The sequence below is a fragment of the Sorex fumeus genome, unplaced genomic scaffold, assembly GCF_029834395.1.
Source record: "Sorex fumeus unplaced genomic scaffold, SorFum_2.1 ptg000024l, whole genome shotgun sequence".
Taxonomy (NCBI): Eukaryota; Metazoa; Chordata; class Mammalia; order Eulipotyphla; family Soricidae; genus Sorex; species Sorex fumeus.
This window is the reverse complement of record NW_026606081.1, coordinates 48,462,634-48,478,346: the sequence shown is the minus strand read 5'-3', so window position 1 is coordinate 48,478,346 and position 15,713 is coordinate 48,462,634. Positions and strand designations below refer to the sequence as shown.

The following is a 15,713-nucleotide window of genomic DNA, read 5'->3' as shown; positions in this document are numbered from 1 at the left end:
TGGGGGTGGAGGGGGCATCAGTCCTACCCCAGGAATCACCCCTCTACCTGTTTTAGCATGAATGGTGGAAAAAAAGAAAAGGTAAGAGAAATCCACACTAGTTTATTAAAACCAAATAACTTTTACATTGCTCTACCATGTTCTGTTCCTCCTTTTCTTTCTTTCTTTTTTTGGTTTCTTTTGTGTTGTTGTTTTGTTTTTTTGGGTCACACCTGGCAATGCTCAGGATTACTCCTGGCTCTGCATTCAGGAATTACTCCTGGCAGTGCTCAGAGGACCTTATGGAAAGCTGGGGTTCGAACCCAGGTTGGCCACATGCAAGGCAAACACCCTCCCCACTGTCCCATCACTCTGGTCCTGTTCCTCCTTTTCTTATGTGCCAGTGAGACAAACACACACATATACACACAGGTGGCCTTCTGATGACAAATAAGCAGTAGGATGATAATGCAATTCCACTGGTAGTTTGCTATTGGCTTTTTTACTCTAAAATGGGAAGAAATCTCATAGTTAGCTCCATCCCCTGGCTCATAGGGCCTTAATATAGACACAGAGACATCATCTATGGTTCCCCTGTACTATACGGAGTGTGCCTCCAGCCAGCTCCCTCCTCTCCTACTTGCTCCCCCATATTCATTAGTGGGACAGGTGTCAAAAGAACCCAGCCGACCCCACACTCTCCACGGTCTCTCACGCTCAACCTCCATGTCAAGGACCAACCTCATTTTGGAGGCTTTTGTGCTCGGTAACATCCCTCCACTGGAGCCTATTCCTGACAGTTACCCTGACATATCGCATAAATATTTGTCAAAACAATTATTGTCAATGCCAATGTAATTATCCAGATTCAATTCGATGATTCAACTGGAAAATTACTTTTTGTGTCCCCCTAATAAAAATTTTCCAAGTGCGAGTGCATCTCGTGCTGACGACTCGGTGGGCGTGTGCTAATTAATTACCCTGGGTAAATTCAGCTCTGTGCTAATCACCTCAGGAAGGTGCCAGGCCTTTAAGGGGATTTTGCTCAGCGCTTTCTTCTCCTGTCGTTGTTCTTCCTAATTTCTCCCCAAAGAGCACCCCGTAATATGAAATAAACAGTAAAACCCAATGACGCTTGGCTGACGCCTTGGATAAAAAGGTACACGCTCTCGGGAATCTCGGTTTTAGGTTAGGAATAAAAACAAAGGCAAAGATGGCTTTATTGTTGACGACTCCCTGTGAGGGCTTCCTGATAGCTCCTTTGCAGGGAAGATCTGTGTTAGAACATGCACTTAATGGCCCCAAATAGTCATTGGTTCCTGGGGCAGGGAGACCCACTTCTCCCTCCACAAGCTGATTTAAATGCTGCTGTTAGCCAGCACTTAGGGGGTATACTGCCCTCTGGGAATGGCCTCCTGGGCACCCACTTTCTCTTATTTTCTGGCTGTTGGTGATTCTTTTTTTTTCTTTTTAAGCCCAGGAAAATTGAGGGCTATGAAGAAATAAATACTGGCAAAAATATTAGGGGTCATTTGCTGCCAATCTTCCCAGGAGACCAAGGGGCTTGGGACCCACATCCCTTTGGCTTGAAAGTCTGTACAAAGGAATAAAGTAAAATTTGGTGTGTGGGGGGGCGGGGGGAGTGGAGGAAGGTCTCCCCAGCAGAGCTGGGAGCCAGTAGCCACTCCCCACAATACTTGGCCTGTTAGTGATGAGAAAAGCTCAGGATGAGAAAAGCTCAGGCCTGGTGCTGGTGTTGGGGTTACCAGACATAGGCCAGCGATAGTTGGAAGAATAGGGTTTGTTGCCTTGGGGATAAAAACTCAGGATTCCTGCATACGCAAGAAACTCATTGCACCCCTTAAAGATATCTCACTGACCTCTAAAGCAAAATTTTTTGTACCTAGATATGCTTAATAAATAGTGGAGGGGTTGGAGAGACACTACAGTGAGGAGGGCGTTTCCCTTGCATGTGGCTGAACTGGGTTTGACCCCCAGCACCCCATGTGGTCCCCCTGAGCCCTGCCAGGAGTGATTCCTGCTCACAAGCCCTGAGCACTGTTGCATATGGCCCCAAAATATCTAAAATATTAAGAATAATAAAGTGGATTAGCTGAAAATGGGCTCTTAAAGCTTTTAGTTAAAAAAACTATATTTATTGCTGCAGAGATGCCTCTGGACTTTAAGCCAGGCCGATTTCACTGGGGGTGCCTCAAATGGGAGAAGGTTTCATTCCTCTACCTGCCCCCTAAGAATCCTAGTGGCCGCCAACTTTCAGAACTTAATGAGAAGCTCAGGTACATGGGTTCAGGAATGGCAAACTCCAAGCCTCGAGGGAAAGGGGATGGCTCGGTCCTTCTCATCTCTTCTTCCCCATGGGACCCTGGAGGTCACTTTCACAAACTGCCTCTGGTTGCTAATTAAACGCCTTAATGGCCATGATCTAGAAACACACGAAAGAATCTCAAAACTGAGCAGTTTACTGCAGAGATTTCTCCAGACCCAAATTATCTAAAATTTTCTAATTCCAGAAGCGCATGGCCACTCTTGTGGCAGTGCGACATCTTATGCTATGCATAACAAGCACTGCACTGTAGTACTGTCCTCCCGTTGTTTATTGATTTGCTCCAGTGGGCCCAGTAACGTCTCCATTGTGAGACTTGTTGTTACTGTGTTTGGCATATCAAATACGTCACGGGTAGCTTGCCATGCATAACAAGCAATACAAAATAAATTATCTAGCATCTGCTTTTTCAACAGGTTTGAGTAGTGGTGGGAAAATTCAAAATAATGGTGGTGAGACTAGTGTTGAAATGTTGAATGTAATCTATTATTGTGAGTAACTTTGCTCGAGCGGGCCCAGTAACGTCTCCATTGGAGACTTTGTTGTTACTGTGTCTGGCATATCGAATACTCTCGGTAGCTTGCCGGGCTCTCCGAGAGGGGCGGAGGAATCGAACTCGGGTCGGCCATGTTGGCCGCATGCAAGGCAAACGCCCTACCCACTGTGAAATAAAAAAATTAAGAAAAAAAGATTTTTTTTTGACTTTTTGGGTGACACCCGACGATGCTCAGGGTTACTCCTGACTCTGCACTTAGGGAATTACTCCTGGAAGTGCTTGGGGGACCATAAGGGATGGAAGGGATCGAATCTGGGTTGGACGTGTGCAAGGCAAATGCCCTACTCACTGTGCTATCGCTCCAGCCCCTAAAGATTTCTTAATGGAAGTCACATTGGACTACAATATTTTCAAGGCCTGAGGTGTACGACCTTATGAATTGTCACATTTGTCACATCTGCGACAATTTCACATGTTCACCAGTTAAAGTCTGCCATCCATTCTTTACAGTACAACCCACCCATGGAGCGGGTGCAATCACATAGGCTCCTGAGGGCGGCCTGGGCCACATCACATTCAAGCCCCTCACAGAAACACTAGAAAGCCAGACAAGCTTCTGGAAGCAAAGGCAGAAGAAGCGGAGGCGCTTCACTTAGCAATGGGCAAAATTATGTTGTAGAGTTATAGCATCTTAGCGGGGCATACAACTGTAACCCACGAAGGGAAGTTTCAAGGCTGGCGATTTCAGTTCATGCTAAGGAATTCAAAAGAAAATCCATCTGCAAAGAAATGGAAGAGGAAAGAAATGATGCTGGAACTGCAGACAAAGTGCCACAGATAAAAGAAAATGGATGCCTACTGTGGATGGTCATTTGATGTGTGGCTCAGCTCTACTCTATTTCTTTTATTGTTATTTTTGGGCCACACTTGGTGATGCCCAGGCCTTACTCCTGGCTCTGTGCTCAGGGGTCTCTCCTGACAGGGCTCGGAAGACCACATATGATGCTAGATTTCAAACCTGGGTCAGTTGCATGCAAGGCAAATGCCCTGCCTGCTTTCCTATAGCTCCACCCCTGAAGTTCTCCTCTTGGGAATCTACTGTGGGTGTGAGCACAAAGGACCAAATGCAGCCATGATCACAGGAGGTCCAGACTCAAGTTTCCAAAGTTGTTTGCTGCCTCAGTGAGGTTCACACTTCCGATGACAAATATAAAGCAGTAAGATGGTAATGCTCACAGTTCACAGTGCCTGCCCCATCATTTGTAAGGAAAGACAACTTGGGTGATTCTCATAGGTAAGGAGATGGGAGGAAGGAACAACTTTCCTGAAATAATTTCTTTTCATCTCTGGAGCTCTTGTGAGCTATTAAATACGTGCAAAGAGAATGGTTTGGCAGGGATCTCACTGGGCCCCCCATGAAACCATCAGTAACTTGGGAATATCTCAGAGACTGACCAAACACAGTGCTGAAGGATGGAGGAGTTATATAGGAGAGGGAAGGGGAGGGCTGCCTGGTCTTTATATTTTAGGTGTTTAAAAACAGCAACAACAAAAACGTCAAGCTTAGTGATGCAAACCAACTGCTAACACAAGGGTTTTTCAGAGGAAAACCAACCAACCAGCCAGCCGATGATGGTGGTGGTGGTGAAGGCAAGGTAAGTAAGGGGAGAAGTAATGTGAGGGGATCATCTGGATAGGGCTATTTTAGAGTAGGTGTGATAAGATTTAAACACACACACACACAGAGGGGCCGGATCCACAGCACAACTGGTCATGAACACTTGTCCTGTATGCTGCCAACCTGGGTTCGATCCTCAGCATCCCAGGTGGTCCCCGAAGCCCTGCTAGGAGTGATCCTTGAGCATAGAGGCAGGAGTACGACCAGAGCACTGCTGGGTGTGCCATCACACCCCCCCAAAAAGTAGGAAAAAATATTAAACACACACACACGTGCGCACGTGCACACACACACAAAGAGAATTCCCAGGATGCCTCTGTACACAAGGGTTGCTCCATGAAATAGCCGTTCTGTCTGTTCTCTGCACCACCACCCCCCCTCCCCCGCCCACCCGGGGCTGTTGACAGCAGAGAGAGCATGGGCAGGAGGCCCAGTGGGCCCAGAGCGAATGAGCCAAGCACTGCCGGCGGAGATGTTACCTGCTTTCCAGTGGTACATTACTGCCAAGGACCCAGCTGTCCTGCAGCTGGACGGACTCGGGTGTGGTTTGCAGCTCGGCGGGCAAAGCAGCCGGCGGGGCCGGACTCTGGTTCCTTCTATTGGTCAGGGAGTTCCGATTGAGGGAGGTGATGGATGGGTGATGCTGGGTAGGGTGCTGCTTTGGGGCAGGTGGGAGAGCCTGGAGCGTGGACTGGCCGTGGTTGTTCGCTGGTTGCTCTGGAAAACAAACAGGAAGGTCTTATTGCCCACATGTATCTGGTCGACACACTGCCCCACTAGCGACTTCCGGGGCGGGGGGGGGGGGGGGGGGGAATCTCTCGAAGACAAATTACCCCCAAGAAACTGTGTAGACGGTGGTGGGTACTAATCCATTTGCATATTATTCTATTAGGCATTTTTTTGGTGACACTCGAAGAGCGAGTTTACCCTTGATACACAAAGTTCTAATTAATATACAACAGATGGTAAAACTGCTTTTGGTTTTAATTTGTTGCGGAATTTTTTTCATCTGGTTTTATTAACACCTACAGAAAACAGCATCTGACAGCCCCCCTAATGTGCCTCTAGATTTCAGCTTTTTTTTTAACAAACCAACCCTGAAATTAAATGGGTAATTTCAGCAGAACACAAAGGTTTTTTTCTTATTTTTTTTCCGAAATGCATATAATCCCTATAATTATTTAATGGAGTTTTTTTTAAAGCTTTATTTAACTGCAATAAATTATTACAAGCTCGTTGCTGAACAGCGGTAGACGACTCCAGTTTAGTGCATTTCAAATAAGGCAGAGCTGCACTCTGCTCTCCTAATAGACGCTAAGTATTCTTTAGCAGAAGGTCACTCTGCGAAGCAGATGTTGTTTCATGGATATTTAACAGAGTGAATCACATCTGATTACAACGTCAGAAGCCTCATATACTTAATGACCGTTACATCCATTAGAACACACACAGAACAGATTTTCCAATTTCACAGTGCGCAGTAGAACCACATTTTGGAATAAGTCATAGGTGACCAAAGCTACTCAGGCCAGGGTGTCTGAAGTCCAGATAGTTGCCTTTCACCCAGAATCCTGAAGGAGTCAGTCATGTCAAAAGAGAAACACCACCGGAGCTTGGCAACTACAGAGAAATCCTCCAAAATGAAGATGTGTTAAGTGAAAATGCACAAATTAAGGTAACAACAACACAGCCCTACTTTTCAAACTCATTACTGAGCTTTGGATATGCTAGAATTCACAGACTACATTTTAGCCAAGAGATGGGTGATGCCTTCATTTAGGGCTGAATGTACGGATCACACACACACACACACACACACACACACACACACATACACACACACCCCATGTCAATTTGGGACTGAATACAAGCTCAGAGCGTAACACGATTTTAAAGCAATGGACTAAATCAGCTATTAATATAAATCCACCAATTAAGAGAGTGTAGAAAACACAGGAGCATTTTTCATCTAGAACCAGGAAGTCTGCAGTGATAGAAAGGTCAAATCCTATATCCCGACCCTGTCACTCTGGCTATATAAAATGAATATATGATAATTCCAGCGTGAATGTGCGTCATCCAACTTCTTTATAGAGAGTACCAAGAAAATTATTCCTTCCACTGCATATAATGTTAGTTACAGGGCATGTCTCTCTGATCTCTAATGATGCCTGTGGTTCAAGATTATTGTTTCCTCTTAAAATAGGGGACAGAGTAAATACTTAAATAGGTCCAATGGGGCTACCTCTCTGCACACATCTACCTATATTCTCGAAGACCCCCATACTAGAAGGACAAAAATCCCCGGGCCATTGTTTGGTGATCATGAAAAATGCTATGACTCTGTAACTCAATGACATCCATTTTTCCTTTGAGGAAATAGCAGGGTTTTCAAATGGCATAGAGTTATATCCGCACAACAAGAAATGAGCATTTCAAAACTCCGTGGGGCATTTGTTATTCAGCTCTCAGGGCCTCAGTGTGCTTTGTCACGCTCAGCATCAATGCCTCAGATGAGAAGCCCTTCAGCTGAGCACTGACTCGGCGGATGGCATTGGCAGGGACACAGAGCAACACTTCCAAGGGGTTAGGATAGTGCCTAGAAAGAAGCCGAGGGATGAATTATGAACAAATGGCATTATAACATGTGTGTCTATAGAATGAATGATACATTAGATATAATGGCATGCAGAAGAATGGTCAGTGTAGAAGCACTCTGAAAGCCAAATTGAATTCTATGCTATTGGACATTAGGATACTCTGTTTTCTCATCTGTACCATGAGAAATTAGATTGCCATGTCTGGTTACTAGTACAATCCTTAGACTGGACTCGTGCTTCTATTCCTTCATTCATTGACCCATGCGTGACTCATGTATCTGACAAACAATTATCAATCCTCTGTGTTCCCAGGATGTGCTAACTCAGAGACAGATGAAAGCACTGTTTTAATGATAAAACATAATGGGTATGAAGATGATCATTGAGAATGGAATGGTTTTTAAGGTCTAGTCATATCATTACCTATTACATAACATACCAAATTTAAGCTGCTTCTTCAACCTCCTTCCAAACGATCAGTGTGTGTGCAGGGGGAACCTTCATTTTAACATTTCAAAAATAATTAGTTGCTGTGCCTTTCTCTAGGTTGTCCCAATCATTGAGCCCTGAGAATTTCTGATTTTTTTTTTAAACCAAGAACTTCAAAGGTACCAGGCATCATGCAAAGACGCCTGGTTTTTCCGATGGTCTATCCGACTCAGTTCAGGCTTCTGTCTGCTGGGACCTCTTTTGATTTGACTACACAATCAGGAGGCTTAGCAATAAAACAAACCCAGCTCATCAAAGTGAGATCCGATCTAAATTTATGGAACAGAGTAAGTGCAGAGTGTGAAGGAGGTGGGCTGAGCCCCAGATATTGAAATTCCACAGTAGTCTACAAAGAGAACTGAGATCTGAGGGTTCAGTTGGGGTTATTACTCGTTCAGAAGATTGGGGCTTAAGGGACAGAGAAAAAGTTGAAATACGTATTTACCTATATCAACATATTCAAGAGAGTTAATTAAGCATATTTAGTAGAAACACAGGAAGAGTGAGAGAATAGAATAAATACCAAAGTGGGAAAGAAGTCAAAACCAGACACTTGATTTGTGGACAAAATAGCCACTACAATCGAGAAGTTCTAGAAACTTATAAAGCAGGATACAAATATGGTCCACAGTGATCAAGTTGCCAACATAAAAGGGAGAAACATGAATGGTTACGGGATGGGCAGTGCCTTTTAGATCCAAACCCTGCTATGCCAATCTAATCTCAGTAAGTAGATCCACACAGAAACCGTCAAAATTACTGCTGGAGCATTTGTGTTTATTTTCCCTTGGTGTGGGCTTTGCCCTTGGTGTGGGCTTTGCTCAGGCTGGAGGAAAAAGGCTCTACAGAGTAGCCAGTGTTCTTGAAAATAGACTTTTTTTTTAATTGAATCACCTTGAGCTACAGTTACAAAGCTTTCATGTTTGATTTTAAATCATACAATGATCAAACACCCATCCCTTCACCAGTGCACATTTTCCATCACCAATGTCCCCAGTATACCACCTCCCCTCATTTCCCCCCTTTCCAACCCTTGCCCTGCCTCTATGGCAGACAATTTTCCCCATACTCTCTCTACTTTTGGGCATTATAGTTTGCAATACAGATACTGAGAGGCCATCACGTTTGGTCATTTATCTACTTTCAGAACACATCTCCCATCCCGACTGATCCCTCCAACCATCACTGTCTTAGTGATCCCTACTCTATTCCAGCTGCCTTTTGCTCCCCAGACCTCTCCCATCGCTCATGAGGCAGGCTTCCAGCTATGAAGCAATCTTCCTGCCCTTGTATCTACTGTTCTTGGGTGTCAGCCTCGTGTTATGTTATTTTATACTCCACAAATGAATGCAGTCCTTCTATATCTGTCCCTCACTTTCTGACTCATTTCACTTAGCATGACACTCTCAATGTCCACCCACTTATAAGCAAATTTCATGACTTCATGTCTCCTAACAGTTGCATAGTATTCCATTGTATAGATGTACTAAAGTTTCTTTAATTAACCAGTCATCTCTTGAAAATAGACTTCTGAGCAGAAACTTCTGTTCCTGGGAAACTCTACTGGGAAATGCCTGAAAACTAAACAGACTTCCAAAGGTGATCTGAGGGCCTGCAGGTAAGGAAGGCCCTTGCTTTGTGTGGAACCAACCTTGTTTCTGTCCCCAGCACTCTGTGGGGTCCCCCAAGCACTGGATTACTGTACTCAGGATTACTCTTGAGCACAGAGTCAGGAACAGCCTCTGAGCACCTCAGGGTGTGGTCCCAAAGCCCCAAATAAAGGTGAAAATTGTAGTTAGTTGTTTAAAGAGAGTGCCACTGCAATATTTTTGTAAACCTTCCCCTCGAGAACATTATTGATGCGTCTTTGTGGTGGTAGAACTTGCTGCTTGCCCCGCTGCTGCTCCCTACATTTCCATGGATGCCAATTGATTATTGCAGATTTTGTGGTAATAGCATTTGGGGTGGTGGTGGCTAAGTGATCTTATAATGGGTGAGGTACTCACCTTACATGCAGTTCAATACCTAGCACTGCATAAGGTCCCTGGAACTCTGCCAGGAACGATCCATGAGCACAGAGCTAGGAGTAAGCCCTGAGCACAGCTGGATGTGGCCCCCAAAACATAAAGTAAAATGAAATAAAATAAAATCACTTTGATCAGGGGTAGACTCAAGGTTTACAAATAATAGAAAGATTACACTATATATGAAAATATACCATGTTATATAAAACACAACCAAAAGATAGGGATCTATAAAACATACCATTCCTTAAGACAGTATCTTCAGTTTGTATTTTGAAGTTTATGACTAGAGATGTTTTCAGAACATTTTAGGGAAGGTCCAGCCATTTTTCAATATCCTTCCCTACCTTTCTGAAAAATTAAACTCCTGGCATTCTACTTATGAGAAATGACGAATTAGACTCAACTCGTGTCTTTCTTCAAGCTCCTTCTGCTCTTCTTTTCTTGAGTTCTCGCTGCTCATATAACTTGCGCCAGAGCTTGAACGTTGCTTGATTTTGATAAATTGAACAAAAATTCTAGAGCTATTTTTAAAAACTTGCATCACATTAATTATAAATACTAGCCAGAGAAGACTTGGGTTATTTTGTTCAGCTTCTTGCTACTAAGGAATTTAACTCTTCAAAGGGGCCTTTAAAACTGTCCCATAAAACCTATCAAACACCTACCTGCGTGGGGTAAGGGCCTGGACCATAGTTTACACTGGAAGCTACTTGATAATGGGACCAGACCCAGGTTAAGCATCATATAAAACTCCAGTTCTCGGCAAATATATATGACACATACAACTCTGTAGATACGTCAGACAAGTTTTTCTTTTTCTTTTTCTTTTAGTTTTTGGTGGTAATCAGAGCTCACTCTTGAGCAGGACTCAGGGGACCACATAGGGAGCTGGGGGAAGAATTCAGGATTAGCCACATTCAAGGTAATGCCTCACACTATCATCTCAGAACCAAGGCAACTTTTTCTTGAGGTAACTGGACTCTGTTAGAAATCTGAGGTGGAAAGTTTGTTAGAAATCTCAGTAGATTTCTTTTCCATGGGATTTTCTTGAATGCGTGACAAAACTCTTTTGAGCTCTAATGAGGTATTTTTTAAAAAAAAATTTATACAAAGCGAAGGAAGTATCTGGAAGATGTAGCATTTGGCATATGGTTGGGTGCTCATGTAACTTATTAATAGTAGGGGATAAGCTTCTAGGGGTGAGTGGGGTGCAAGGTAATAGGGAAAAACAAAATACTCAAAGAATTTCATCAGCACTTGAGTCTGTGACATCTTCCACGTTATCACGGGGAGGAAGAACACTCAAAAGGCATGGTAAGAGGAAAAGACCATCCCTTAGCAGGGAAGAAAACTAAAATCAGGGGTCACCAGAGGAAAAACACACACACACAAAATCTCCACCCCCCTCCCCCGAATAAAACAAACAAACATAAAAACAAAAACAACAAAAAAGAGAAAATAACCCAAATTTGGGGATGGTTCCCAAAGCAGAGAAAACTGGACAGAGTGAAACCCAACCGTTCCCTCCCAAGGAGCATGACCACATAACCACAAGAGATGACAATGACGATGATGCTAATCAAAGGACACATCTGGAGTTAGCTCCCAGGACAAGGCATCACCCCCAGCCACCCTCTGCCACCCTGTCTCCGTTCTGCTCTGCAGCCTGGGGCCATGGTCTCCAGGGAGCAGAGGGAACTGGATTTTGAAATAAGAGAGCACAGAAAGCAAGAAAACAGCACTGCTTGGGCCTGGCTCAGTGCTGTCTTGGGCTCTATATCTCCTTTTGTGCCTCTGCAGGAAAGGGGTGCGCCAAGGTGGGTGCAGATGGGGGAGGGAGGAGATGCAAGGAGCCAGCCATCACTCAGCTGCCTCACTGCACCCCCACCTCCCCCTGGGTTTCTCCTACTCTCCTTTCCAGAATCTCTGTTGTGGGCTGCCTGCCAAGGTCTCAGGGGAAGAAACACTCTAATTTGGAAAGGGGAAGGGAATACAAGGGCTGTGGCTGAGTTGCTTTTAAAATAACTTGGTTTGAATCAAGTCAAGCCAAGAAAAGATGAGTGGGCGGGCAGGGAGGGGTTTAGAGAGGGAAGGTGAGGAAGTGGTACACTAACAGCCTCCAGCTGGCTGGCTCCCTGGTAAGGAAGACAAAGTAGACAAAAGAACTGTCCCTGGCTCTGGTCGGCTTAGCTCTGGTCTGGAGCACTGCAAGTGCTCCAGAGCACATAACACCAAGTTTCACAAACGAACCTCAGAACCAGATGTGTAATAGCACAGGGGCTGGAACAATAACACAGCCAGTAGGGCGTTTTCCTTGCATGTGGCCAACCCGGGTTCAATTCCCAGCATCCCATATGGTCCCCTAAGCACCGCCAGGGGTAATTCCTGAGTGCAGAGCCAGGAGTAACCTGTGTGCCCGTGTGCATCGCCAGGTGTGAACCAAAAAGCAAAAAAAAAAAAAAAAAAGGAAGTCAAGTTCACGGGTGATAGGAAAGGGCACTTATGTCTGGTGTATCTGTGTCCGGGGCAAACAGAGATCCAGTTCAGTAGGAGGAAGCACCTCAATGAAATCCCACTCCCAAACTCTCTTCCCTTCCCATCCCAGCTCTAGCTGCCTCCAAGAAAATTAAAGTCTTCCACTTAAAAATAAATTAAATAGTGTCATTAAAAAAAAAGGGCAAAACCAAGCTAAGGAAACCATTTGTACTATATTGCAATCTCAGAAATAAACAAAATCACCTAGATATTTAAGGTGTTTCCTCTTTTTTTCTCCCCGGATTGCCTTCCAATACTGTATAAATCACACTGAACATGAGGCAATAGAAAATGCTAATGAAAGATGTGACCTCACTTAGAAAATCAGTTCTCCTAGCTCTCTGTTACATTATATTATGCACAGATTCTCACATGAGCATTTAAGAAAATTTTCACCAAGATGCATTTCTGTCCTAAAACAGGTCAGAAAGGAGGAAAATCCAGAAAGGCCCTTTTCATTCTTGTAAATTTTATTATGAGATTTATTTAGTGACCAAGACTGACGCCTGTAGAGGAACCTGGGCCAAATGACATACATCTCCCATTCTGTGTCTTCTGTTTGTTTTGTTGGTATAACCAGTGACTCTTAGGGGTAACTCCTGGACTTGCTCAGGAGACCATATGGGATGCTGGGTATTGAGCATGCATTGGTTGTGTTCAAGGCAAGTGAACACCCTCCCCACTGTTCTATCTCTCTGTCCCTGCCAGCTTCCATTCTAAATGCCCCAACCTAGCAAGTGCATTGACTTGTGTCTAAGCTAAATTTTAGATTAAACTTTTTTTGTTTGTTTGTTTTTTTGGGTCACACCCGGCAATGCTCAGGGATTACTCCTAGCTCTGCACTCAGCAATCACTCCTGGCATTGCTCAGGGAACCATATAGGATGCCGGGGATTCAACCCAGGTCAGTTGTGTGCAAGGCAAATGCTCTACCAGCTGTACTATTGCTCTGGCCCTGTGATTAACCTTTTTTTTTCTAAATTATTTTATTTTTAAATTTTTAATTGAATTACTAAGAGATGCAGTTATAAAGCTTTCATGATTGTCGGGCATGCAATGATTGAACAACCCATCCCTATACCTGTGTAGCTTTCCCACCATCAATGTCACCAGTATCCCTCCTGCCACCCTGACTCCACCCCACCCCCTGCCTCTATGGCAGACAACTTCCTTCTTTATTGCTCTCTACTTTGGGGCACTATGGCTTGCAATACAGATACTGAGAGACCCATATTTGGTCCTTTGTCTACTTTCTGCAGACATCTCCCATCCAGAGCAATCCCTCCAACCATCATTGACTTAGTGGTTTGGATTAATCTTTAGCTTAATTTTTGGCCTCCACTACCAAGTCACTCAGGAGTGTTTGGGCCAGTGCTTTCCACTGACAATAAAGAAAAAGTTTTTTTTTTTTGAATTGAGGCAGTGATGGTTTATAACACTGAATCAATCTTAGGTGGACAGTTTTATATGCCGCTGACTTTCTAATGTAAATTAAGGGGTTGCGCCTCATACATCTGGCTTCATTTCAGGGCACATTAGAAAAGCTGGATTATAAATTTGGAATTTTTTAATGATGCTACAAGTGGTACATAATACCTGAGAGTGGTTTATTTGTCCAGAAAGTCAAATATGTGACACTCAGTTATGACCAACTTCACATGAAGAAAAACAAATTAAGCAGTGCCATTATTTTAAAAAATAAAATAGGGCAAATCCAAGCTAAGGAGATCATTTGGATCACAATCTCAGTACTGAACAATATAACGAGATATTCCTTTCTTTCCTCCCCAGTTTACCTCCCAAGACCATATTAACTATACTAAACATGGTATAATAAAAGACGCTAATGAAAGATGTAACCTCACTCCGAAAATCACTTTTACTAGCTCTCCTGTTTTGCTACATTATGCAGATCATCACCTGAGCATTTAAATGTCCCTGCAGGCTACTGGTAAAAATTTTTTACAAAAAACTAACTGTGACACCAACATATAAGGTACTTTACATGCAAATCAACTGAAAATTGAAAAAGGTTCTTTGAAAAGTAAAAAAATTTGGCAAGTGAAAGATATTGTTCTTATCATCAAATTGACTATAGGGCTATTTATATACAAAAAGTTGAGATTTAAGAAAAAACTTAGCACTAAATAAAGTAAAATAAAAAGAAGACTGATCAGAATGTCTTACTATTTAAGATGAACTGATTTACTCTCCTTAATAAATCAGTGAGAATGGTTAAGTTTCTTTACTTTTATTTGAAATGAGAACTTGCAGAACTTATCAAGAGTATGAGTTTTCAGATCTTTGTGTTTTCTATGAGAGATTATTTTGCATTTTAAGCAATTTTGCAATCTGCATTACCTGCCAACACCCTTACTATACAATAAGCAGAGTTACTGGTAAGACCTAGTACAGATCTTTTGGATGAATTCATCTAGCTCTGTTGAGTGTCTAATATTTGCCAGGCTCTCTTCCAGGTTCTGAAGACACAGCAGTGGAATCAAAGAGCCAACAAATTCAGGCTACCACAGAGCTTATGTTTTAAGTCAACATAATTGAATTAGAGAGAAAGGATGAACACCAAATGGAGGGGAGAAAAATAGTGAAGCATGTGTGCTCATGGTAGATTCCCTGAGATCTGTCAGTCCCTGAAATCTTCTTCACATACAAGGAAGTGACAAGAAGATACACCTCTGTTATTACCAAGTGCTCTACTCTTAATCCAAGAACAGATTTGGGGAAAACAAATCTCACTGCAGCAGGATCCCTAAGGAATCTTGCTGTGTGATCTTATGCTCTGAAGAGGGAACAAAAAACAACTCTGAAATGTTTAACCACTGGCTTGGCCTTCCTTGCAGTGGGAATATGAGATTGGAATTCATACTAGCAATAGAGCTCTGGAACCCCAAGCCAAAAAATTTGACTGAGAGTGGTCCTGGTGGGAAGGAGGATAGCTCAAAATGTGAAGGCATATGCTTGGCATGTACAAGGTGACAAGTTTGATCCCCAGCACCTCTGGGTCCACATTTGTGGTCAAAGCATCAACTTTATAGCCTGCATAGAAAGGCTGGGTATCACTGGAAATGACCCCTGGATCACTTGGGGGTCTTCACCTCACCCCCTCAAATAATAGGAGGAAAGTCTTGGGCCAGAAAGACTTCTCCCTGAGATGTCCAGAAGAAGAAAATACTGAACTTCCTTTGTGTCCGAGTCACAGAAGAATTTCCTGGATCAAACCCTGGTTTCAAAGGGCTCATGGTACAGAATCACAAAATGTAACAGAAAACAATCTGCCTTGATCCAAAATCTATGGACCAAACCATCATCTGGAATTTATTCACAACTCCCCTCCAAATTTTAGATGAAATAACCATTAGATTAAAACTAAAAGACCATTTAGAATAGTAAGGGCTTTGAAAAGATTTTCTGAAAAAAAAAACCCATTAAAATGTTATGAAAATAAAAAAGAGACAGGTTGTTTAAAGCAAGTAGAACTGCATAACTAAGGAAAAATGTATAGCCATTGAAACCATTAGTCCATATTATTATAAGCATGTGACCCAAAC

At 43.2% G+C, this 15,713-nt stretch overlaps 1 protein-coding gene across 6 annotated transcripts in view; it reads right to left on the bottom strand.

The window, feature by feature from the left end:
- Nucleotides 1-15,713, bottom strand: part of TENM3 (teneurin transmembrane protein 3) — a 1,336,193-nt gene that overhangs the window by 196,028 nt on the left and 1,124,452 nt on the right. For all 6 annotated transcript variants that reach the window (XM_056114252.1, XM_056114254.1, XM_056114255.1 and 3 more), the window contains one exon: nt 4,977-5,214. In XM_056114252.1, coding sequence (XP_055970227.1) covers nt 4,977-5,214 — 238 coding nt within the window. The remainder of the gene's footprint in view (nt 1-4,976; nt 5,215-15,713) is intronic.